At 53.7% G+C, this 19,733-nt stretch overlaps 15 protein-coding genes across 23 annotated transcripts; 7 read left to right on the plus strand and 8 right to left on the minus strand.

Annotated features, from left to right (window-relative positions):
* Positions 1-84: 84 nt before the first annotated feature.
* On the plus strand, positions 85-1,653 carry PPTG_13886 (hypothetical protein). Its single transcript, XM_008910340.1, has one exon. It carries the CDS (start codon positions 103-105, stop codon positions 1,615-1,617), a length of 1,515 nt encoding a protein of 504 aa, XP_008908588.1. The 5' UTR covers positions 85-102; the 3' UTR covers positions 1,618-1,653.
* On the minus strand, positions 1,582-4,376 carry PPTG_13887 (hypothetical protein). Of its 5 annotated transcripts, none has more exons than XM_008910343.1 (5): positions 4,165-4,376; positions 3,595-4,086; positions 3,378-3,444; positions 2,858-3,302; positions 1,582-2,788 (listed from the first exon to the last, which is right to left on the minus strand). In XM_008910343.1, the coding sequence occupies exons 2-5, from the start codon at positions 3,649-3,651 to the stop codon at positions 1,687-1,689; spliced, it is 1,671 nt and encodes a 556-aa protein (XP_008908591.1). In that variant the 5' UTR covers positions 3,652-4,086; positions 4,165-4,376; the 3' UTR covers positions 1,582-1,686. The 5 variants fall into 5 exon arrangements, with proteins under 5 accessions (XP_008908591.1, XP_008908590.1, XP_008908593.1 ...); XM_008910342.1 differs by having other exon boundaries at positions 3,595-4,105; XM_008910345.1 differs by having other exon boundaries at positions 3,378-4,105.
* PPTG_13888 lies at positions 3,727-4,767 on the plus strand. 2 transcript variants are annotated; one of them, XM_008910347.1, is made up of 4 exons: positions 3,727-4,116; positions 4,189-4,265; positions 4,336-4,446; positions 4,519-4,767. In XM_008910347.1, the coding sequence occupies exons 1-4, from the start codon at positions 3,791-3,793 to the stop codon at positions 4,683-4,685; spliced, it is 681 nt and encodes a 226-aa protein (XP_008908595.1). In that variant the 5' UTR covers positions 3,727-3,790; the 3' UTR covers positions 4,686-4,767. The 2 variants fall into 2 exon arrangements, with proteins under 2 accessions (XP_008908595.1, XP_008908594.1); XM_008910346.1 differs by having other exon boundaries at positions 4,336-4,767.
* A 53-nt stretch (positions 4,768-4,820) lies between these two features.
* PPTG_13889 lies at positions 4,821-6,237 on the plus strand (the record flags this gene model as incomplete). 2 transcript variants are annotated; one of them, XM_008910349.1, is made up of 3 exons in its annotated part: positions 4,821-5,364; positions 5,422-5,540; positions 5,600-6,176. In XM_008910349.1, the coding sequence occupies 3 exons, from the start codon at positions 4,821-4,823 to the stop codon at positions 6,083-6,085; spliced, it is 1,149 nt and encodes a 382-aa protein (XP_008908597.1). In that variant the 3' UTR covers positions 6,086-6,176. The 2 variants fall into 2 exon arrangements, with proteins under 2 accessions (XP_008908597.1, XP_008908596.1); XM_008910348.1 differs by having other exon boundaries at positions 4,821-5,540; positions 5,600-6,237.
* PPTG_13890 lies at positions 6,062-7,449 on the minus strand. 2 transcript variants are annotated; one of them, XM_008910351.1, is made up of 7 exons: positions 7,222-7,449; positions 7,016-7,134; positions 6,723-6,957; positions 6,569-6,656; positions 6,433-6,504; positions 6,325-6,363; positions 6,062-6,251 (listed from the first exon to the last, which is right to left on the minus strand). In XM_008910351.1, the coding sequence occupies exons 1-7, from the start codon at positions 7,422-7,424 to the stop codon at positions 6,156-6,158; spliced, it is 852 nt and encodes a 283-aa protein (XP_008908599.1). In that variant the 5' UTR covers positions 7,425-7,449; the 3' UTR covers positions 6,062-6,155. The 2 variants fall into 2 exon arrangements, with proteins under 2 accessions (XP_008908599.1, XP_008908598.1); XM_008910350.1 differs by having other exon boundaries at positions 6,325-6,504.
* A 298-nt stretch (positions 7,450-7,747) lies between these two features.
* PPTG_23404 (hypothetical protein) lies at positions 7,748-8,014 on the plus strand (the record flags this gene model as incomplete). The annotated part of the gene is made up of 1 exon (XM_008910352.1): positions 7,748-8,014. One exon carries the CDS (start codon positions 7,748-7,750, stop codon positions 8,012-8,014), a length of 267 nt encoding a protein of 88 aa, XP_008908600.1.
* A 124-nt stretch (positions 8,015-8,138) lies between these two features.
* On the plus strand, positions 8,139-9,754 carry PPTG_13891. Of its 2 annotated transcripts, XM_008910353.1 has the most exons (3): positions 8,139-8,687; positions 8,752-8,906; positions 8,969-9,754. In XM_008910353.1, exons 1-3 carry the CDS (start codon positions 8,270-8,272, stop codon positions 9,122-9,124), a joined length of 729 nt encoding a protein of 242 aa, XP_008908601.1. In that variant the 5' UTR covers positions 8,139-8,269; the 3' UTR covers positions 9,125-9,754. The 2 variants fall into 2 exon arrangements, with proteins under 2 accessions (XP_008908601.1, XP_008908602.1); XM_008910354.1 differs by having other exon boundaries at positions 8,752-9,754.
* PPTG_13892 (hypothetical protein) lies at positions 9,231-9,651 on the minus strand (the record flags this gene model as incomplete). The annotated part of the gene is made up of 3 exons (XM_008910355.1): positions 9,231-9,402; positions 9,482-9,567; positions 9,637-9,651. 3 exons carry the CDS (start codon positions 9,649-9,651, stop codon positions 9,231-9,233), a joined length of 273 nt encoding a protein of 90 aa, XP_008908603.1.
* On the minus strand, positions 9,749-10,225 carry PPTG_23405 (hypothetical protein; the record flags this gene model as incomplete). The annotated part of the gene is made up of 1 exon (XM_008910356.1): positions 9,749-10,225. The coding sequence occupies one exon, from the start codon at positions 10,223-10,225 to the stop codon at positions 9,749-9,751; it is 477 nt and encodes a 158-aa protein (XP_008908604.1).
* Positions 9,765-11,469, plus strand: PPTG_23406 (hypothetical protein). Its single transcript, XM_008910357.1, has one exon. The coding sequence runs from the start codon at positions 10,810-10,812 to the stop codon at positions 11,215-11,217; it is 408 nt and encodes a 135-aa protein (XP_008908605.1). The 5' UTR covers positions 9,765-10,809; the 3' UTR covers positions 11,218-11,469.
* A 1,009-nt stretch (positions 11,470-12,478) lies between these two features.
* Positions 12,479-12,931, minus strand: PPTG_13893 (hypothetical protein; the record flags this gene model as incomplete). Its single annotated transcript, XM_008910358.1, has 1 exon — positions 12,479-12,931. The coding sequence occupies one exon, from the start codon at positions 12,929-12,931 to the stop codon at positions 12,479-12,481; it is 453 nt and encodes a 150-aa protein (XP_008908606.1).
* Positions 12,932-13,819: 888 nt separating this feature from the next.
* Positions 13,820-18,545, plus strand: PPTG_13894 (CMGC/DYRK/DYRK2 protein kinase). Its single transcript, XM_008910359.1, has one exon. It carries the CDS (start codon positions 16,727-16,729, stop codon positions 18,497-18,499), a length of 1,773 nt encoding a protein of 590 aa, XP_008908607.1. The 5' UTR covers positions 13,820-16,726; the 3' UTR covers positions 18,500-18,545.
* Positions 13,995-14,729, minus strand: PPTG_23407 (hypothetical protein; the record flags this gene model as incomplete). Its single annotated transcript, XM_008910360.1, has 3 exons — positions 13,995-14,095; positions 14,298-14,518; positions 14,593-14,729. 3 exons carry the CDS (start codon positions 14,727-14,729, stop codon positions 13,995-13,997), a joined length of 459 nt encoding a protein of 152 aa, XP_008908608.1.
* Positions 15,817-16,645, minus strand: PPTG_23408 (hypothetical protein). The gene has a single exon (XM_008910361.1). It carries the CDS (start codon positions 16,332-16,334, stop codon positions 15,969-15,971), a length of 366 nt encoding a protein of 121 aa, XP_008908609.1. The 5' UTR covers positions 16,335-16,645; the 3' UTR covers positions 15,817-15,968.
* PPTG_13895 (hypothetical protein) lies at positions 18,052-19,722 on the minus strand. Its single transcript, XM_008910362.1, has one exon. The coding sequence runs from the start codon at positions 19,706-19,708 to the stop codon at positions 18,557-18,559; it is 1,152 nt and encodes a 383-aa protein (XP_008908610.1). The 5' UTR covers positions 19,709-19,722; the 3' UTR covers positions 18,052-18,556.
* Between the last annotated feature and the right edge of the window lie 11 nt (positions 19,723-19,733).

Raw genomic sequence — 19,733 nt, forward strand, 5'->3', positions numbered from 1 at the left:
GAACTCGCATTACTTGCGTTCACTATACTGAGCAGTTCATGCCTTTCCAGCGAGCAGCTCCGTAGTAGCTCCTCACAATTGCATCTTCCACCTCTAGCGACAATGAGTATGATGGAATTGCGACCGATGGACCCCAAACTGGGGCCGCATCCAGTCTTAGGAGACGGCGGCGGCATGTTCTCCATCCCAAGCTTCCCGTCGGACGCGTACCCCGACGTTATGGACGACAGTCCCGTGCTGCTACGTCCAGGATCGTCCGTAGCAATGCTGCGAGGTCAGCCCATGTCCGAAGAGGTCGGCCAGCCTTCGTGGTATGAGGAGGAGGCTGTGTCCAAGCGTCTGAGCTGCTGCCAGCTCATCCGCTTGGCCTTCGACTCACTACTTCTTCTTGGAGCAGCAGCTGGTGTCGTGTTGTCAGCCTATTTGCCTGTGGACATTGAGCGCGGCATGCGTCATGGAGGAGCACTGCCCTATGTCTACGCAGTAATTGTGGCGATTGCAGGCTACGAGTTCGCATGGTTGGCGTATCGAGTGCGTCTAAAGCTCTTCATGCCCTTCAAGCTGCACGAGAAGCAGACGTCGAGGGAGATGTACAGACAGATCATCGCCTACGCGGTGGACGAGGAGACAGCAGCAGTCACGCCGATGGCCGAGAAGTTGTGCTGTGGCAGTAAACTATTCGCAGCTTTGGTACTATCGGTATTAGCGGCAGGGGCTGCGGTTGGGCTCTGTTTTGTGCCGGGGAGTACGCAAATGCCCATGATTTATGTCGGAGTCAGCGCATTCGTCGGCATGTTCTCGGCAGCTTTAGCACCAGATGCACCCACAGCATTGTGCGTGTTGATCCGGTACGCTTATTTCTTCTTATCCTCGCTGAATGTGGTGCTACGTAGCGATGTGGATCCATCCAGTGGTGTCAGTGGCAATGGAAGCGGCTCAGTGGATGGCTTCAACGGCGAATTGGACAGTCGATATGCCATGGACAAGTATCTGGCAGTGGCGGTGGAGTCGTACTCGTTGCTGCTGCTGGGCGTGTGTCTTTTGCTCGTTACGCGTGCAGTGACAAGCAAAGACCCAGTGGAATCGGCTCTTATGATCGTCCTTGATGTGGCTGGTTTACTGTACTTGAGCTGCTCAGCTGCCGTACTGGAGCTCTTCGAGCAGTCGATTCGAGTTCGTGCCAGCGGTGCATTGGCTGGTTTTTTCGTCATTGTGTGGAGTTCAGAGCTGGGAGCGTTCCTCACTGCGCGTCTACTGAAGGCTGTGCAGTTCCCGTGGATGCACTCGCTGTCAAAGCACGTGTCGTCGCAGCAGAACGTTGAAAAGATGATCGGAGCCATTGGATTCGCTGTCGGCACTGCGTTCCTGGCTACCAACTACGTGGAGTTTGACATGAACGTCGTACTCGTCGCGTTGATTAGTGCCGGTGCAGTCGTGTGTGCCCATATAGGCAAGCTCTTCCTTCTAAGCCTCAAGAAGATCGCCAAGGTCTCCAAGACAGGCTCCTATCTTCGTGTCGGCGGTGGCGTTCTGGACCGACTCGATACGCTCCTCTTTATGGCCGTAGTGTTCGCTCCATTCTTCCAACGTGCTGTCTACCACCAGCCACAGTGGTAAAGTTACCAACATCAATATATTTAACCATGTCAATGTTCCTAACTTGTTACGCAACTCCTGAAGATCTCGTTACATAACATTGCAGCCTTTCTCGCCATCCTGCAAGTCAGCGCCATCGTCGTCGCTCTCGTCCTTTGTCTCATTAGCTTCCTGGGTCTCACCTTCATCCTTTTGAGCGCCAACCTGTTGTTTCTTGATCACTTTACGCAGTCGCTCTACGTCGTGCATAGTTAACACGGTACTGTTCCGGATCACGAGATGGTCGTCATGTCCAAGCGTCTTACACTGCAGCTCCAGCTTACGCGGCTCACTATCATCCAACCCCAAAAGTTCACCCATCGTGTCCTGCATGAACAACGGCTGCTTGCCCACAAGCTCAATCTGCGCATTCAACGCTCGAGTGAGCCACGCCAGTTCGGACACATCCGGAACACTCGGATCACCCTTCCGGAACACCACAGCAGATGGGTACAAGAACTCGCCCTTGACCTTGGCAATAGGCAACGAGTGTTTCGTGATGACATCCAAGTCGTCAAACGGCACAGAAGTCTGCGGACCGTAGAGGATCGACATCTCCTTAGCTCCCCACACGATCTTGTGTTCTCCAGGACCGCTAGTGGTGCTCCCAGGCGGAGTGCAGCTCACCTTGTGGTCCTTCCAGTGGCCACGCTGGCACTGAGCATCGCAGTAAAACGTGCATTTGCAGCGTGTACAACGCTTCAGTTCCTTGCCTGGAGCCGCGCGCTTGTCACACTTGGCACATCGACGTAATTCGGGGTTCTCCATTAACGCCAATTGCTCTCCAGGCGGCAAGACACGACGCTCCAGATCTGCTCGTGTATAAAACAACGCCATGCCGCGAATATGGTCACCACCTTCACCGTTCGGGCCACCGCCAGTGCGCGTGCTGATGACGGACGAGAAGACTGTGCCTCGACCCACGTGGTGACGCGCATCCAAGCGAAGTTCTTCATCCCCCACAGCGTCAACTTGAATGGCTTGACGCTCAGCGAGACGGTCCCATGGCTCCAACTTCGCGTACTGCTCGCAAGCTGAATAGAAAGCTGCCAGCGCTTCAGTCGTCACACCAGCGCCCGAGATCAGACCAGCACGCTCGCTCACTTCCGCTACAGATGCAAGGTCCTTCCGGATCAGGTGCTGCGATAACTCTCTGTATAAAACAGCAACGTATCGTTACTATATCACGTGATAGATGCCTGTAGAATAGCTTACAACGTACTGGATGTAGGCGTCGATGCCGTCCGATTCGGATAAATAAGAGCACTCAATACCCAGCGAAGAGTAGCTCTTACGTAGCTGACCGACAAAGTTCTTGTCCGGGAAGACGATCTTGTCTGGACGGTGTTGAGGAGTGTTCGTAGGAGGGTCTAGCATCGCCTGTAGCGTCAAGTCCAGCACCGTTTGAGGCGATGGGTACACCTCGGGTGGGTCGCAGATCTTCTTGGACACTACTTGGCCCAGCGGGTACAAGTTGTTTACCAGAATGCAGTACGGACGACAGGGTACCGCGTCTTGTCCGTCGTCAGCACCAGCACTGGACGCCGACCATACGCGGAGTTGACGAACAACAACTTGCCAGACTTCCAACTGCTTCTTCTCCAGCTTGCGGTAGCGCTCTACTTGCTTGAGAGTTAGCAGCATCTCCGTGCTGATCACAATGTCGGCTGCAAGCAGCATGACAATAGTTAACATTAGCACTCTAGAAGGAAGGGATTAATTCAATGAGGTTCAATACAAACCGTCGCCTTCCACGTCGAACTGAGTGGGTACTCGTGGTACATCTTCATTGTCCGAGTCCGAGTCGTCCTGTGCAGTTAAAACAGCGTAAGAGAGACAGGAATTCGGATAAGGTTTTTAGAATTGGTATAAATCCGCATCTACTAAGCGGATGGTAGTCGCAATGGCATAATTACAGCCACCAGAAATGGGGGAGAAGGTGGGTAACATGCTACACACCTGGAAGTTGTTCCACTTCTCATAATTCTTGGTCAAATATTGCTCGCCCGTCGCCATTCTCGTCACTCTTCTTCTTCTAGCCTTCCGAAAATCAAATGGAATCAGACTTCAAGATGTGGGTAACACAAATTTATCAGACAAACCATCTGATACTCAGCTCGAAATCTGATTAGAGAAACATTATCCACAGTTGAGTATGGACAACCTGGTCGAGACGCTACAGACGCAGCGCGAGGAGCTCCTGGCAGCCCACGCCGCTTCTAGCGACCGCGAGACTGCGCGCAAGCTGGTACAACAGCTCAAGAGCGTCTCCGAGGAGCTGGAGCTCGTGGCAGCGACGGCCACGTCCTCTCCACACTCTGCGCTTTCTCCGGACTTGTACGCGAGCTACCTGCTGGTTGTGCTGCTGTCCAAGAACCTCAACGATGCGCGGTTCCTGTGGAAACGCATACCGATCGAGATTAAGCAAATGTCCGAGGAGCTGCGCAACGTCTGGGAAGTCAGCAAGGCGCTGTGGCAGCGGTAAGAGGCTGGAAAGTCGTCGTGTATCATAAAGTGAAAGATACTGACCTTCGTGGTGCCTTGTACGGATAGGAATCTAGCAGCAGCCTACGCCGCGATGGACTACGACTGGTCTCCATCACTGCAAGAACTCGTGGAGGCGCTTAAGAGTGCGTAGACTATTTGCGGTGTAGTTGATACGCAGGTATGGACTGAACAGCGTGATTCCTTGCTCTGTAGCTTCTACACGCGAGGATGCAGCCGAGCTGCTGAGTCTGGCGTACTCAGCGGTGTCTGTGGGTGACGCAGCATTAGCGCTGGGCTTTGTGAGGCACGAAGACGCTGTACAGTGTGAGTTTTGTCATAGTAACCAGTTGTATCATGCTGCTTGGTGTATTCACGTGCTGTATATGGCTGCTACAGACTGCTCATCACTGGGTTGGGAAGTGTCCACTGCAGACCAACTGATCCTACCGAAACCATTGGCCAACGTACGACGCGGACCCTCGACGGTAGTGGATCTGGACCAACTCGACACGCTGTCCAAGACGGTACTACATCTGGAACAGAACACGGTGCTGAAGCTTTAGTAAGGTGGACACGTGCACGCCATGGCGTGGATATTGCGTAATGAGTCAATATTAAACGGTCGCCCGCCGATCTTTCAGACTATTTCCAACCTTTCGCGTAGTATTCGGTGTGCTTCATCTTTAGATTCGCTGCCAATGGAGAGACGTAAGATTCGTCGTAAGACTGGGGAGATCAAGGCGACCAGCGACGCTGAGTCCACTGTCAGTACACGCAGCAGCACGAGCAGCAACAGCAGCACATCGTGGAAGCAGAAGCAGCGGCGCCTTAAGGCTCAGTGCCCGAATCAAGACAATAGCAATGATACCGAGATAGACAGCGAAGAAGATGCCCATTTCACGTCACTTGAGGGCAGACTGGGGGCCATTTTGGAGACGACAGAGGCTCAGGTGGTAATGATTCTACTCATAGCGCTTGATATCGGCTGCACTGCAGTGGAAATCCACCTACACGACCAGCTACAACTGCAACAACTCACAACAGAAGATGCACCACTATTAGTCCGAATTGCGACTCGTCTGGTGGAGTCCTTCACGGGGTTCACACTGTTCCTCTTTTTGATCGAGTTGACCGTGCTGCTAGCGGCATTTCGACACAAATTCTTCGCCCACGCTGGATACATTTTGGATCTCGTTGTCGTCAGTATATCCCTCGGTGTAGAGCTGTACGCACAGACAAAAGGTAGGATTTCGACTGTGTTCATAAGGATATTAATCGTAGTAACACGCCTTGTGTCAGCTGCACGGCTTCTAGGTATACTGCGCGTGTGGCGGGTGCTGCGGTTAATACGAAGACTTGTCGATCAGGAACGGGCTGCTCATGATACTACACGACAATTACTAGAACAGGAACAATTGGTGAGGAATAATTTGAGTGAATTCTGGAAACTAGCACTGACTAAATGCAATTGTTTTAGAAACTGCTTCATGTTCGGATGCAGAAGGATGCAGCGCATGAGTCACTCAAGCGGGAGTATGAGTCACGAGCAGGGCTCGAGCAGCTCTTGCGCAGCTATAAGGACGAGATTGTGACGCTGAAGGAGGCACTGCAGATCGCAGCACAGGCTGTGGCGGAGGCGACGATGGCCGAAAGTCCTCCGTTTGATAACGAGTATTCAGAAGTCGTTGACGCTGAGACCTCGTTCGGTTCGTATCCAGCGGCAGACAATGAGTATAGAGAGGAGTATTATCATCATGAAGTGGCTGCTGTACACCCAACAGAGCTGCAGCATGAATACTTACAAGAAAGCGAGGAGAGTGAAAATTATCACCAGGAAGCAACTGCAGTGCATCCAACAGAGGTGCACGAAGAGAACTATTATCTGGAAGCGGCTGTGAATTCCATGGAGGAGCAGATAGAAACGAGGAGTGACAACGAATTCGAAGATGCAGCGGATGAATAGCTGAATAAAACGCTGTTATTCGAACTCATATCAACGATATGAGTGCGGGGATGTGATACCAGCGCGATATCTAGTTTTCTCCGCGCTTCTTGTCCCATGCAACGACGTCCTCGTAGCGGATATCACCACCGAAGATGTCGAGTGCACTGCCAATCGAGAGGTCGACCTGCACGCAATGAATTAGTTAGGTCAGTCCTAGTTCCAAGTATCATAACTTCACGAGCTGTCGTATTGCTTACCTTGCCACTACCGATGCGCTCCACGAAGTCCAGATCATCCTGATGATAGCATAATTCAAACACCATAGTAAGCATAGAGTTGCGTTCGGTGGTAAAATAACAGCGTACCAGAGAGCTAGCACCACCAGCATATGTAACAGGGAGGGGGCTCCACTTGGCCAGCAATTCGACAAGTTCTTGCTGCAAAAATTCAAATTGTGTTAAGTCCGCGTACATAGCAGTAAATGCAGACAGAATCTCGTACCTGGATGCCGCACCGTTTGCCTTCTACATCCACGGCATGTACCAAAAACTCATCGCAGTATTCAGCGAGGCGGTGGAACAACGCCTCACTACTCAATCAACAATATCGAGTTAGTAAAATCACATCTAGAAGCCAAGTCTCACTGGCAACGCACTCGATGGACGTCGTGGTGAACTTCTGCCAGCGGTCCGTCATGACGTAGAACTTGTTGTCCTCTACTTTCTTGCGGCAGCTGAGGTCCAACACCAAGTGTTCCTTGCCGATAAGCTGCTTGAGCTTCTCGAGTCGCTCGAAGTCGATCTGACCGTCACGGAACACGTAGGACGTGACGATCACATGGCTCGCGCCCTTCTCCACAAAGAACTGGCAGTTGTCAGCATTGATGCCACCTACAGAAATACCATCAGTTCACCATCTCCTGGAGCACTAGCACCGAAATCTACTGACCGCCCACTTGGAGTCCTCCGGGGTAGCTCTGCAGAGCATCCAGTGCCGCGTTTGTGTTGGCTTCCGACGCGCCTAACATGATGACATGGCCGCCTACCAGTCCGTCCTTCTTGTACATGCTGTTGTCGGCAAGGAACCATTGGGAAATGCAATTAATTAATGGAAAATGTGCCAAAACCGGCGAAAACTGTCGTTTTACGACGTACCGCGCGAAATCGCCGGCACTCTGAGAAGCCACGAAGTTGGTGACGGGGCCCACGCCTTCGGCGTCTGTGAGCGTGGAGCCCACGATCTGCTTCACCTCGCCAGCGTGGATATCGATGCACGGCCGAAAGCGCATGGTTGATGATGCTTGGCGACGGTAAATGCGCAACCGACAGTTGAAAGGCACTATTTCGAAGAGTGACATAAAATGGCTACAGTTGACCAGCCGCAGAAATTGAGGAATTACTACAAGCAATTCCTCATTTCTGGAGTTTTAAAGAATATTTACAGCCGGATGCAAATTTTTTGCGTCTCTTTGCTAAACTTTTGCAAGTGGCGTACGTAGTCTTAGAATGCAGGATGCCATTCCTATGCGGTTTTTTAAACGGCGGCGACGTCTTAGTACGGTACGAATATGCAGCCTCCTCGAGAGAGAACAGCAGCGCGTCAGCGGGAGCACTCGCCACATTTTTTGTTTGGCAAAGTGCTGCGGTTGCAACGGGAGCGAGCAACTGCAGGATTGCATTCATGAGCAACGACCCGGTTTGGACTGTTTCAGCGAACAATTACTCAAAGTTTCGGAACGGAAACGGCCCTCATACAGTAAGCTGGGTTCGTCACAAGCATGGGACGTCCACCGAGAATCCTCGAGCAAAGGGACAATCTCCTCCAGTCGTGCCTGGTCTCTCTCTGGCCCGTGTGGTAACCGACCCGCACTTCACGACTGCGATCGAGTCGAACGTGGTCATGGGTGTTGCTATCTCAACTTCGAACAAGCAAACCGAAGGGATCTGAATAGACTTTTGAAGGGATCATCATAACATCTTGCTGCGGTGGAGCTAGTTTAGGATACATTTTATCTAATACAACCTCATCGAGCCTTGGTGCCATCTATTTGACGTCTCAGTCGTAACTATTGATTTTCATCAAATGGGCTTGATATTTCGTGTTTGCATGTTTTAGCATTCCCGATCGCAATATTTGCGTTAGCCAACCCTAAAGTTAGCATCAAGCCACAGCACCAATGTGCCATTTCTATTCTGGCATTCCATGAGCAACATCGAGAACGGGACGGCATTGCAGCTACTGTGTGCAAAGCAGAACGCTTACTACATTGAGGCCGTGCAGGACGCTCTGCAAGCGGAGGAGCAGCGCAAACAAAAATTACATAAGGCCATCAACAAGCAAGAGGTCAAGCGACTCGAGAAGCAGTTCATCCGTGAACGAAGCGCAGATCGCGATCGACTTCGCCACATCCAAGAAGACCACGCATTGCTGCTGAATGCCAAAATTGCCGAATGGAAGGCGACTGGTGGAATGGTGACACTTGCTCCTAACGATACTAAACGAAAGAGTGCTGGGCGTCGAGCAGAATGCAAACGGAAGCCACACAAGGTGACATTCACGAAGGAGTCGCTGGATCGCCTTGCTGTGCCTCGTGTATCGACTGCCAAGACAGAGGACACAGGTACGCTGCTGTGTGTGCAGCGTCCGCGTGAAATGTTGCCTGATTTATCACTGCAATATTCTAGATGATTGCCCTACAGCGTCTAATTACAGAGGCAGCGCGCAGACTTCTCAAGAGGTCGAGTTCTACAAGAACGTATACCGAAAGCAAGACCGCGAGCGATTGGCACGCAACGCACCTCCATCGCTTTCAACACTCACGGCTTCAAACCTCCACACGGTTCGTACAACCATTGCATTGATCTAATTCTAGCCCGATTCAAATTTTATGTTTGTGAAAAGATGTCGGAGACCGAGCTGCTTCGCAAGAAGGCGAATCTGTTGTCGGAGCTGCACGGAGTGGTGTCGTTGGAGGCTCGCATCATCCAGGACGACCAGTGTACGATCCGTTCGTCTGTGTCGAGCTGGAAATCCAGCGGCTATCGACCTCACAGATAAAATATTGCAGTAGTATAACATCAGCGCAAATAGGTACCACACAGACATTGCGTCCACCTTCTTTATGAATAAGCCGTAGCTGCTGCAGTGGCCGAGTGGCGTGTCACTATTCCTCTTCCTTTTGTGGTGGTGGTCCGCAAGGTTGGAGCATTTTTTCCAACATGTTGTAGCGCACACGGCCCATGGACTCGTTCTCCGCCACAGCGAAGTACGCTAGCATGTCTGAGTGACCCAAGTGAGACGCCAGTGTGTCGCGCTGCTGGTTCACTGCCCACTCACTACAACAGCATCATAAACAGTAATTGCGAGTTAGCGAGTTAGTTGAGGAGTCATTATTACAACGTCCGAGCGACGCACAATTTGGTCGTGTCAGCGTGGCCCGTTCCCACATATTTGGCCTGTAGGTGCTCCCACTGCCGGTTGATGTTGAAGCGATCTGCCGCCTAGCAAGAACGAAGTGCACACGAAGCAGAGAAGCGGGTTACATGTAGCACAGCGCAGACGCAGCGTACAGATCCACGCACCATTTCGAGTTAGCACTCCTGGACGCAATTGGTTGAAAAGAAAAGGAAACTTAATTGATGTGGTCCACTTAATAGTAAAGCTGTAATGTCAAAATTTGGTCTAGTGTGATTTTTGTGGTTTGCAAAGCAGATCTTGCTGCGCATGCCACACTTCCAGGCGTGAAAGGCGAGGATGCAACGCCAGAAAGCTCGTGTTGCGATCATCATTGTCGTCGGATTGCCTTCGGTCGCCACTGGCGCTGCAGATGATGCTGGTCTTCGTCACTGGAATCACACAGTGCGTGCCTCGCTCCTCGATGACAACTGCAATGTACGTACTACATGTAAATTCATCGCAACCGCGTCGACCAGCGATGGAAGCGCTGCTCCAACGCTTTATCGCCGCATTGACCTTCACGAGGACAACGCCTGTGAAGCCATCGCGAGCAGAAGCGCCTATGCGCGACGCTGAGACTTTCTCAGGACTTGGCTGGCTCGCATGCGTCGCTGTTCGATTGTGAGTCAGCTCTCTTCGCTCGTAAACGCGCGCTTCGCGTCTGTCGTGACGGGGACGCGGTGCAAACGAGCCTTGCTTCATGCGCACGCCAACGCCAACGCTTCCTCGCCGCAACAGAAAGTCCCGCCGGGGATTGTCGTCACATTTCGCGCCATGCTAATCAGAATTTTGCCTTGAAAAGTCGCGACTACGAAAATGGTCACAGAATACTGTCCTTTATCTGCTCACGCCATGCACGGGAGTGACCCAACAAACACAACGCGATGTCTCCGCAATGCGCCGGCTTGTCCGAACATGCATGGTCTTCGCAAGCTCCCCTTCAAGAATTGAGGAACTCGCTGCTGTTGCCAGTCATGTGGCGCCAACGGTAACGCTGGGCTCTATGGAAAGTCGCTGCGATCATGATCAAGACACTCGTTCGTCCGGCTTTCATCCTTGAGCACTGCAGTCTGCGGATGCAGGTCCGGTTTCCGAGCGTCATGATAACGATACGGAGGATCGTGCGTGCGGCTTGCTTTACTATGCATTCAAGGCATGCAGTGTATTGCAGATTGCAATTTGCAGTGCCCCGTACTGTGGACAGACCCGCCCAGACGGCCGCCGATGACTCCGTCTATTCTTCAGCGCGGGATTAGCAGCTTGACTCACAGTCAATCACAGCAGCAATGCCCGGAGGAAAGAGTCACTTGCAGTGGAATTGGCGAAAATGGGGGACAGGCACCCGGGGCCTGCCCCTGCACTTTTGGTTTTCATCTGACCGCCTTTTGGCACCGGCCACGGCCAAGGCAGAGAAGGGGGTGCGACAACTGGAGGACATCGAGCATCGAGCACCAAGATTCTTGGTGCTCGGCAAGAATTCTCACAGGCTTCTTGGTGAATCGAAGCGCAAAAGAAAAAGTGTCCTCTCTTTTTCAATAGAGCAACTGCGTTTCGCGCCAAGCAGCTTCGGGCCCAAAATGTGTACTCGGCAAACAAGGCAGCTCTGCGGCAAGCACTTGTTCGTTGAAGTGCGTCTCGAAACAAACCAAAACGACCTCGGCGACAAGCAGCAGCGCTGTTCAGGTGGTCGTTGACGGAGATCAAGCGAAACCAGATTTTTCGCATCATTTTCTCACTTGGAAAAACAAGAAATTTGTGACCATCCGACTGTCAAACATAATGCTACCTCAGCAATCGTGTCGGAACATTCTCACTGCTTTGGTGGCTGCTAGATCTGATTTCACTGCGAGAATGCATACATGAGTACTATATCTCAGAGGGTTCAGTTTGCCCAACTTTTGCGCAACTTCGAATACTTTCTCGCTACTTCTTTGCGCAAATTGAGGTCACTCGAGCGCAGGCTCTAAACTGGCGTATGTGCAACGCCAGCCCGTCCAAGGCTATAGAATGGCCGCTTCCTCAGCCTGAGCGCGGCTCCCGCCGGCCGCGAGCAATGCGCCGGAGGCTGAAGGCGCTTGCCCCAAGATATCCTGGCGCTTCCGCGCGCTGCGCCGATTGCCATCGGTACCAGTGGTTTGCGCGCCGAAATGGCCAGCAGAAGCTCGGCGCGGTTTCGTCGCGGCTGAGCCAACGTGGCAGTGTGAGTGCCATGTGGCAAGCATGTCCGACTTCACCGCTGGCCTCCGCGACGGCCACGCACGTGCGCAGCGCGGTCGGCACCGCAGAAAGGATACTTTTTGGCCCCGGGGAGGGCGCAACACACCAAGTCAACATGTAGGCAAGACCAATGACGGCGCCAACGAATTGTTTCAAGCTCTCTACATTCTCGGCAGGTTATTTGCACGCGCGCGTACTCTTCTGCTAGGCTCGGCTCGTTTCCTACTGTGCTGGCGCGTGTGCAGTGGCAGAGCGGGGACGCGGGTGGCGGCGGTGACGGCGACGTGAACCTGTTGCTCTGTTGCTGATGGTATCGATCCCTCCCCCTCCCTGCCTAGCTACATGTAGAGAAGGATTGAAATGAGCCCTTTGTACTTATAAACTTGCTTATAGACCTGCGCACCGAGGCGGGGGGATCATAATACCACTACCGACTGTAATGCACGCGCTTCCTGTGACGGCGAAGACGCAGTCGGAGCACTTCTATTGTTCCACACACACCCTCTCGCTCGCGCCGGGGCCACCGCGACTTCCACGGTCGCAGCGCCTCGCAAGCGCCTCTTCTTGTTGTAGTAGTTCCACGTATTGTACTGCTCGGCAGCCTCCCTGAGGCGCGGGGACGGTCCCCATCTCGCGATGCAGTCCTTCTCTTCGTTCCACACGAGATCCACGGGCGTTCCCGGCGCACTCGCTGCCGAGAAATCCCTAACTAGCTAGGCGTGCTCGCCCGCGCACCACCTAAGTGGTCAGGAAGTCCGGCATCTCGAAGACGTTCTCCTCGCCGCCGTCGTTCTCCGGGTTCTTGGCCCGGGTACTCACTTGGATGTACTCGGCGGTCACAGTCTCGTAGCTACTCAACCGCCGCGTGAGCTCGCAGAAGCAGCAGTCACACCCGGGCTCATGCATCTTCGCGTCTTCAGCCGACGCGATCTCCTTCGAGTTGTCAAACACGCGCTCCATCAGCTTGGCGCGCCAGTCCTGGTAGACCTTGAGACGCAGCTGGTGCGCATTCACGCGCGCCTCGGGGCTCATGCTCAGTGCCTTTTCAGACACCTGCAGCGAGAAGTCATCCATGATGCGGAGGTACTGCTCGTGCAGCGTCTGCAGGCTCGAGAGCAACTGGTCTTCCTCGGGGGACAGCGTCTCCTTCATGCCCACGAGGAAGTCGCGCACGTTCTTGGCGATTTCCATCCCTGCTCTGATCTCTTTTGTTTCCTAGCTCTGTCGCTCCCTGTGCTCTCTCTCTCTCTCTCTCTCTGACTGCACGGCCACGCGGGGTCTGCGTTGTTTGCTTCCGGCCGAGCGGAACGGGCGGGAACGACCAAGAGGACTCTTTGGTGTCTGTGTGTGTCGTGGCCAGCAAGATGGCGAATGGTACTGGCCCGGCGCTGGGCTGGTGTGCGCGAGGCTTGCAGGTGTCGTGGAGTGTGCCACTCCAATTTGTTCCCTTCCAAATTCGGGTGGGATGCGTCGGGCCAAAATCGGCACTTGGCAAATATCACAACAAGAAAGATGGGCAGGCACGCCAATTGGTGGAGCCCGTCCCATACTCAACTCAAGTCAAAATCTGCCGGTACGAGGGCTCTGATTCAAAGGCACAAGAAGCACCACGTCTTCTTTTGTTATACTTGTACAGCAACAAGCATTTGCCACGGACGGCAGTATCCAGGCCAAATATTCTGCCATCGCGCCATTTTACCATAGTGTCTGTACGAGGTGACCAAGCCGGCCGCCTTGGTGAGTAACGGGCGCCGATAGTCACCCGCGCGGCTGCCACGCTGCAGAGCTTGATGCTGGTAACGCTACTGCTGGGGTGAAATCCTGCAGCCACGCACAAAGCGAAATGTCATGGTAGACCCGAAAAAAGGGGCACTTTTTTCCGCTAGAAACGCCAGCCGGCATCACGCTGGTTTGATGGCACTCACTGCAAGTGCATGTCCTTGGCAATGAACGGAGGGAGGCGCAATGAAACACGGGGCGCTTTTTGTTCGATCTCGTCGCCAACTGCACTCGGCTCTCTGCCTTATTCCGGCCTTTGCGTGCTTGGCTACTTGTAGCCGCCACTATGCTTCGAGCGGTTGCCCACGCCAGCAGGCTCCTCACTGCAGTGAGAGTTCGCTGCGGCTGCCTGACCCTGACAAAGGTTCAAGACGGTTGCTACGGTGCAGGCCGTCCCAATGCAGGCAGACCCATGGCTCAAGGCAAGTTGGCATCCCATTGCCATCGATAGCCTAGTCCGTGGGACTGCTGTCAATCAGAGCGGGCAGTGCTCGTCTGCCGCGATCTTAGCGCCGAGTTGTGCCTGGCGTGCGATTGCCAAAACGGGCGTGGGTTCAGCGAGCTGGGCAGTGGGCACTAAGACACCTCAGCGCCGTCGAAAGGAAGCTTAGCGCTGGGCCCATATCGTGTCATCCTCGCTTGCTGCCCACCGAGCTCTTCACAGCCTACTCTGCAGCGGTGTCCACAGCGCCAAGGCGCAACGATGGCGACGGCGCCGCCGCCCTGAGTTGGAATATCAGGCCGCGGTTGAAGAGTAAACCGGCCCCGCTCCACGCACGTTCGCGCGCGCTTCCGCCGGCGATGCACCATTCGACATGCCCTCGGCACGGCAATGCATGGCAAGGTCGAAGGAGCGCCGGCGACAGTGGAGGGACCACTTCGACCTGGACAGAGCCGCTGACTCTGTCCCAATCACGCGTCTTTATCACGAGTGCCCCATGACGCGGGAGCGGCAGGCCTAATTGCCCTCGACCCAAATGGCGGCGGCAGCTGCGGCCGCTGAGTCACGCCCGCGATAGAGCACTGCTCCGAGGTCAGACTGGCGGTGCAGCGAGATAGCTTTGAAGTATCACCTGCGGGCCCCGGACCGGGCGGCGGTGGTGGCGTGCCTCGCCCTACATCGTACCATAATGCAAATCGGGTCGAGCGGTCTGATCGGGCCGAGGATCCGATCATCAAGATGGAGGCGGCCGCAACTCGCATTCGCCATTCCCGCCGTTGGTGAAAGTGCAAAAATATGATTCGAGTTTGTTTTTGCGTCCACTGTGGCCCACACAGCGTCCGGGGCCGCTAGCCACAGTGAAAGTAGCTTCAACTGCAACGCCTGAAATGCTGCAACTTCTTGCGGCGAGACCTGCTCGCTGTCGACGAAGTGGCGGCAACAACGATGGCAACTGGGCTATGTGTGCAGTGCATTCGCTCGATGGATACTCAGCACCCTTCTTTCGAGCTCTACGGTACATGCACAGGGGGATGCCGAAAAATTGTCTTCCCGATTCGGCTAGAGGCAATTTCAGTAGTAGAAAAAGTTAAAACTACAACATCAACACCAGAAACGCTGCAACAATCCAGACCGGAGACATTTTGCCTCGCTGCCGTAGGCTACGCACGGCCCGTAGCTAGAGAATACATGCAGTGGGCAAGTGACAAAGCTAACTGCGCACAACCTCATTGCTGACAAGCACTGCTTGCTCAGCACGAAACCTCTCGGTGGGAAGTGTCCACTGACCACTACACGTCTGAGATCCCACGGCCGCGAATCAGATCTAGACTGGCGAAACGCCCGGAAACTTGGCGGTTTCATCCGCGCAGTCTGGGGACGCTTAGCCTCCGCGCCCGGCGCAAAGGGCGCAAAGGCGACAAACGGATAAGATCGACTCTGCTGCCTTCATTGAGAGGGCGCTCCGATGCGCGAGAGGATACTTTCTGTGCTTAAGCGCCAATACCGACCGCAGCCACAGTGTTGCTTATCGGTGCTTGGAGTTGAACGCTGCTGACCTGGGCGGTCTGCTCAATGCTGGCTTCGCGATCAGCTTGACAAAAGGATTCGTATGCAACAAAGAGCTCCCGGGTAACGCCCAGTGATGGGTTCAGCCATGCCAAAAAGTGCTACACTGTACAGGCTAAAAAAAAACTTACTAGCTACTTTTCAAAATTTCCAAGTTTACTTAAGCGTCACTTACGAAACATTGAAGTTGTAGCTGAAATTTGCGGTTGAGTTAGGCACTTCTTCACTTCACCGCCATTAAGGCGACCGAGCTGCCGTCGTGGCAAAGCTCGTGTTGAGGGCTGTATGTCGATGTGAAGAAAACAGGAATGTGTAGAATTATTGCTCTGCGTGGCGTGGTGGATTCGTAAAAATAAAATCAATAATAGCGTTTTACATGCTCTTAGTTTCTAATGCCTGCGCCAGGAAAGATTGGAGAGTATCGCAAAGTTGTCTTGCCAATTACGGAACCGTCGATGAATGTGCCATTGACGCTAACGATCGAGGTAGGTGAAAGTTCGTTGATGCTAAAGAGTGAGGTTTTGACGTTCGAGTGTTTTTATGCTTGGCGGATGATTCTGGCAGTTGCGAAAGCTCTCTAAAGTTGAGGGTTATCACCACAACGCAGAGAATACGGTTCTGGTAATCTGCCGGCTGGACAATTGGTTCTCGGGACTGCCTTGTTCCACAACATTTTCGATGCGTTGTGTTGAACGCAACACGTTTGTAGTGCGCCAATGCGTGAATCCTTCGAGGACTGTCGCGAGTCATACATACAATCATATCGCTTTCAAGCTGCATGCAGGGGGCGAACATCCAGCATGCCATTTGTGTCAGTCCACAAGAATCAACGACATATCAACCTGGTCTCGCAAATTCCGTGTAAATTGGCGCAAACTTTGCCGAGAGTCGTCCAAAGCTCCTTTAGCAAGCCACACGTAAAGGAATCAAGTTTTTATCGACGATCTGAATCACCGTCTTTTTAGCGAACTCCGACTTGTCAAGCGCTGCTGAAACAAGCTGGCTACGCCTCAAGGGCATCTGTTGGTGTTGTCAAAATTCGTGGGCTGGGACAACTCGCGTGCTCGCAGCATATGCAAATCCTGTGGCTCCCAACGTAGATTTCCAAGGTGGCGCCGTGTGACTTGAAGAAGGTCGAGCAGCGTGTCGCTAAAAAAAAAAGAATTTCATTTCCCAATTTAGCGGCAATCGAATATCCGATGTCCCAGTATAGCAGCATGGACTCGACCCGCGCGTCGCGGCCGCCTCGGCGAGCGCAGCGCTTGCTGCCAGCGCTCACGCCGGCGCCGCCCACCTCAGGCTCAGCCACGGCGTCGCAGAAACTCGAGCAGCTCCAGGCGCAGCAGCCCACAGACAGCGCACCAATTGGCAAGAAACCGTCCTCCATCGCACACATTTTCTTCAATCGACGGCCACTAGACTTGATCCGTCGCACTACCAGCTCTCTACTAGCCACCAGTGGCAGCTCAGCGCCCACGAGTGTCGTTGCGACGCCGCCTGCCACCGAGGAGCGCAAGTTCTGGCAGCCACATCGTCCGCTTGGCGAGAAGAGCGGGCGCCGGAGACTGCAGCAGCTACAGCACAAAGAGAAAAGCAACAAACCGCAGCGGAGACTGCGACTCAGTGAAAATGCCGAGACGGAGCGCGGGAAGCGACACGAGCTCGAGACTCGAACAGACACAGCGACGGAGATCAGACGGAGGCCAACGCCATGTCCTCCCACTGGCAAACAGTTCTTGATGGATTCAGAGAAAGCAGCGGAGCTCACGGCCCTAGAGAGCGTGGAAATCTTACAGTACGACGAGATCCGCTTCGTGTCTACACGTGCAGTCAAGCGCAATCGCCGCAATGGCGCGATCCAGAACGATCTGCCAGTCCACGGAGACGAGGCGGCAACTCCTGTCGACGAATTAGACGACCTTCCGACAGAATTATGCAACGACGGCTACGATGACGAACACGGAGACTATTTGGTATTGATCGGAGACCATTTAGCCTTCCGATACGAAGTGCTGAGTGCATTAGGCCAAGGATCTTTCGGCCAGGTCGTGTGTTGTGTGGACCATCGCACTGGCAAACAAGTTGCCGTCAAGATCATTCGTAATCGACGAAAATACCGCGATCAGGCGCTTGTTGAGGTGAAACTTCTGTCACAACTCCAACGTGGAGTTGGAAATTCGCATATCGTGCGCATGGAGGAATATTTCCAGTTCCGTAACCACGTGTGTATCGCCTTTGAGGTGTTGGGCTTGAACTTGTATGATCTCCTCAAGACGCGCCACTTTAACGGGCTCCCCATGACCAGTGTACGCACAATTGGCAAGCAATTGGTACAATCTTTGGCATTTCTCAAACAGGAGCAAATTGTCCACTGCGACTTGAAACCAGAGAATATTCTGCTTAATGCGTCGCCTGTGAACGGAGATGGCATCGTGGACAACGTGACACTTATTGACTTCGGTAGTAGTTGTCTGGAAGGGACTCCCATGTTCACCTACATCCAAAGCCGCTTCTATCGAAGTCCAGAGGTTTTACTCGGCCTCACGTACTCCGGTGCGATCGACATGTGGAGTTTTGCCTGTATCCTCGTCGAGTTGCACACTGGCCACCCGATTTTTGCCGGCGAGAACGAACGCGAACAATTTGCCTGTATCATGGAAGTGCTGGGCGTGCCTCCGGTCGAAATGGTGCAAAACAGCAAGCGACGTCTCAACTTTTTCGACGAAGTATCCAACCCTGCGGATATCGACGCTGTGGACTACGTCCCGAAGTCGTTCGTGAACTCCCGAGGCCGTCGACGCTCGCCTGGAACTCTCAGCCTCATCAGCGCTGTCAAGTCCAATGATCCTGAATTTTTGGCATTTTTGGCAAAATGTTTTGCATGGGATCCGAGTCACCGACTCACTCCCGAACAAGCACTTCAGGAACCTTGGCTACTTAATCACGCCAATCCTGTAGAATATGAGCTTTAAGTAAGTTGAAGTAACCTGTACAAATGCATAAGCAAATTCTCAACAATTTCGATTTGGTCACGCAACAGGGACCAACACTCCTGGTGGTGCCGTCACTCCTGAGTTGGATGACAAACGCGGGGCAGTGTAGTCGTCCACGCTCCACTTGTGCACAGTTTTATCCCAGGAACCAGTAGCGAGCATCGTGTCGAAGTTCTTGGCGGTGGAAGACCCCGATGCTTGTTGGAACCAGTCCATTGCACGCACGTAGTCACGGTGGGGCGCTGTTTTCTCTGCACCGACCAGCAGTTCACGAACGCCAGTGTCTGCAGTTCGGTCGGACGAAAAGCTGTCGGTTGTCACGAAGGTTTTGCCGTCGTCACCTCCCGTTGCCAGTAAGTCATCGTGATATGGTGAGTACTTGACTACATGTACGGAAGCTCTGTGGGTTTCACGACGAGCTAGTGGCGTGTGTGGCGAACGCACGTCAAAGGTACACACCAAGCCGTCTTCCAGTCCAACAGAGAACACAGTAGGCTGCTTCGGGTGCCAATCCACTGATAGCGCAGGCAGGAGAGTTGATACCGACAAAGCAGCGCTCTGAGGTCGACGAGCGTCCCATACCTGCACCGTCGAGTCCTGTGACGCCGAGCACAGTATATGCGCGTGCGTCGGGTTCATCGCCACGCCCCAAATCAAATCCGAGTGACCATCGAAAGTGGCGACCGTCTTGTCCATGGCTCCAACATCCCAGAGCTTCACCGTGAGATCCCAACTGCACGTGGCTAGCTGCGTTTTATCAAGTGAAGCACTGACGCCCGTGACAACATCGTCGTGTCCCCATCCAGACACAGCGTCCTCGTCGTCGCTGCTCCCAGTGGTTAGCGGCACAAAGGCGAACGTCACGTCCGTGGATAACTTCGCTAAACGCACGTCGCCGTCGTCGCAACCCAGTGCTAATACGTCACCTTCCGTGCTGCACCAGGCCAGTGACGATACGCCAGTCTCCAGCTGCAGCTCGCATAGCCGCTCGTTCGAAACCGCGTCTAGCAAGGCCACACCGCCGCTCCAGACGTTGCCCTCGAGTTGCGACTGCGCTACCGCGAGGAGTGGCAGTTCCGGCTCCTCTGCGTCGTCATCCTCGTCCGAAAACAGCACGTTGGGCAGCGAGCAGGCGGCTATGGCGTCCACTTGAACAGCCGACAAGAAGGAAGGGTGCATGTTTGCCATGGTGCTTTTTGATCAATGGCTCGGA

The sequence above is a fragment of the Phytophthora parasitica genome, assembly GCF_000247585.1.
Source record: "Phytophthora parasitica INRA-310 unplaced genomic scaffold supercont2.37, whole genome shotgun sequence".
NCBI classification, from domain to species: Eukaryota; Oomycota; class Peronosporomycetes; order Peronosporales; family Peronosporaceae; genus Phytophthora; species Phytophthora nicotianae.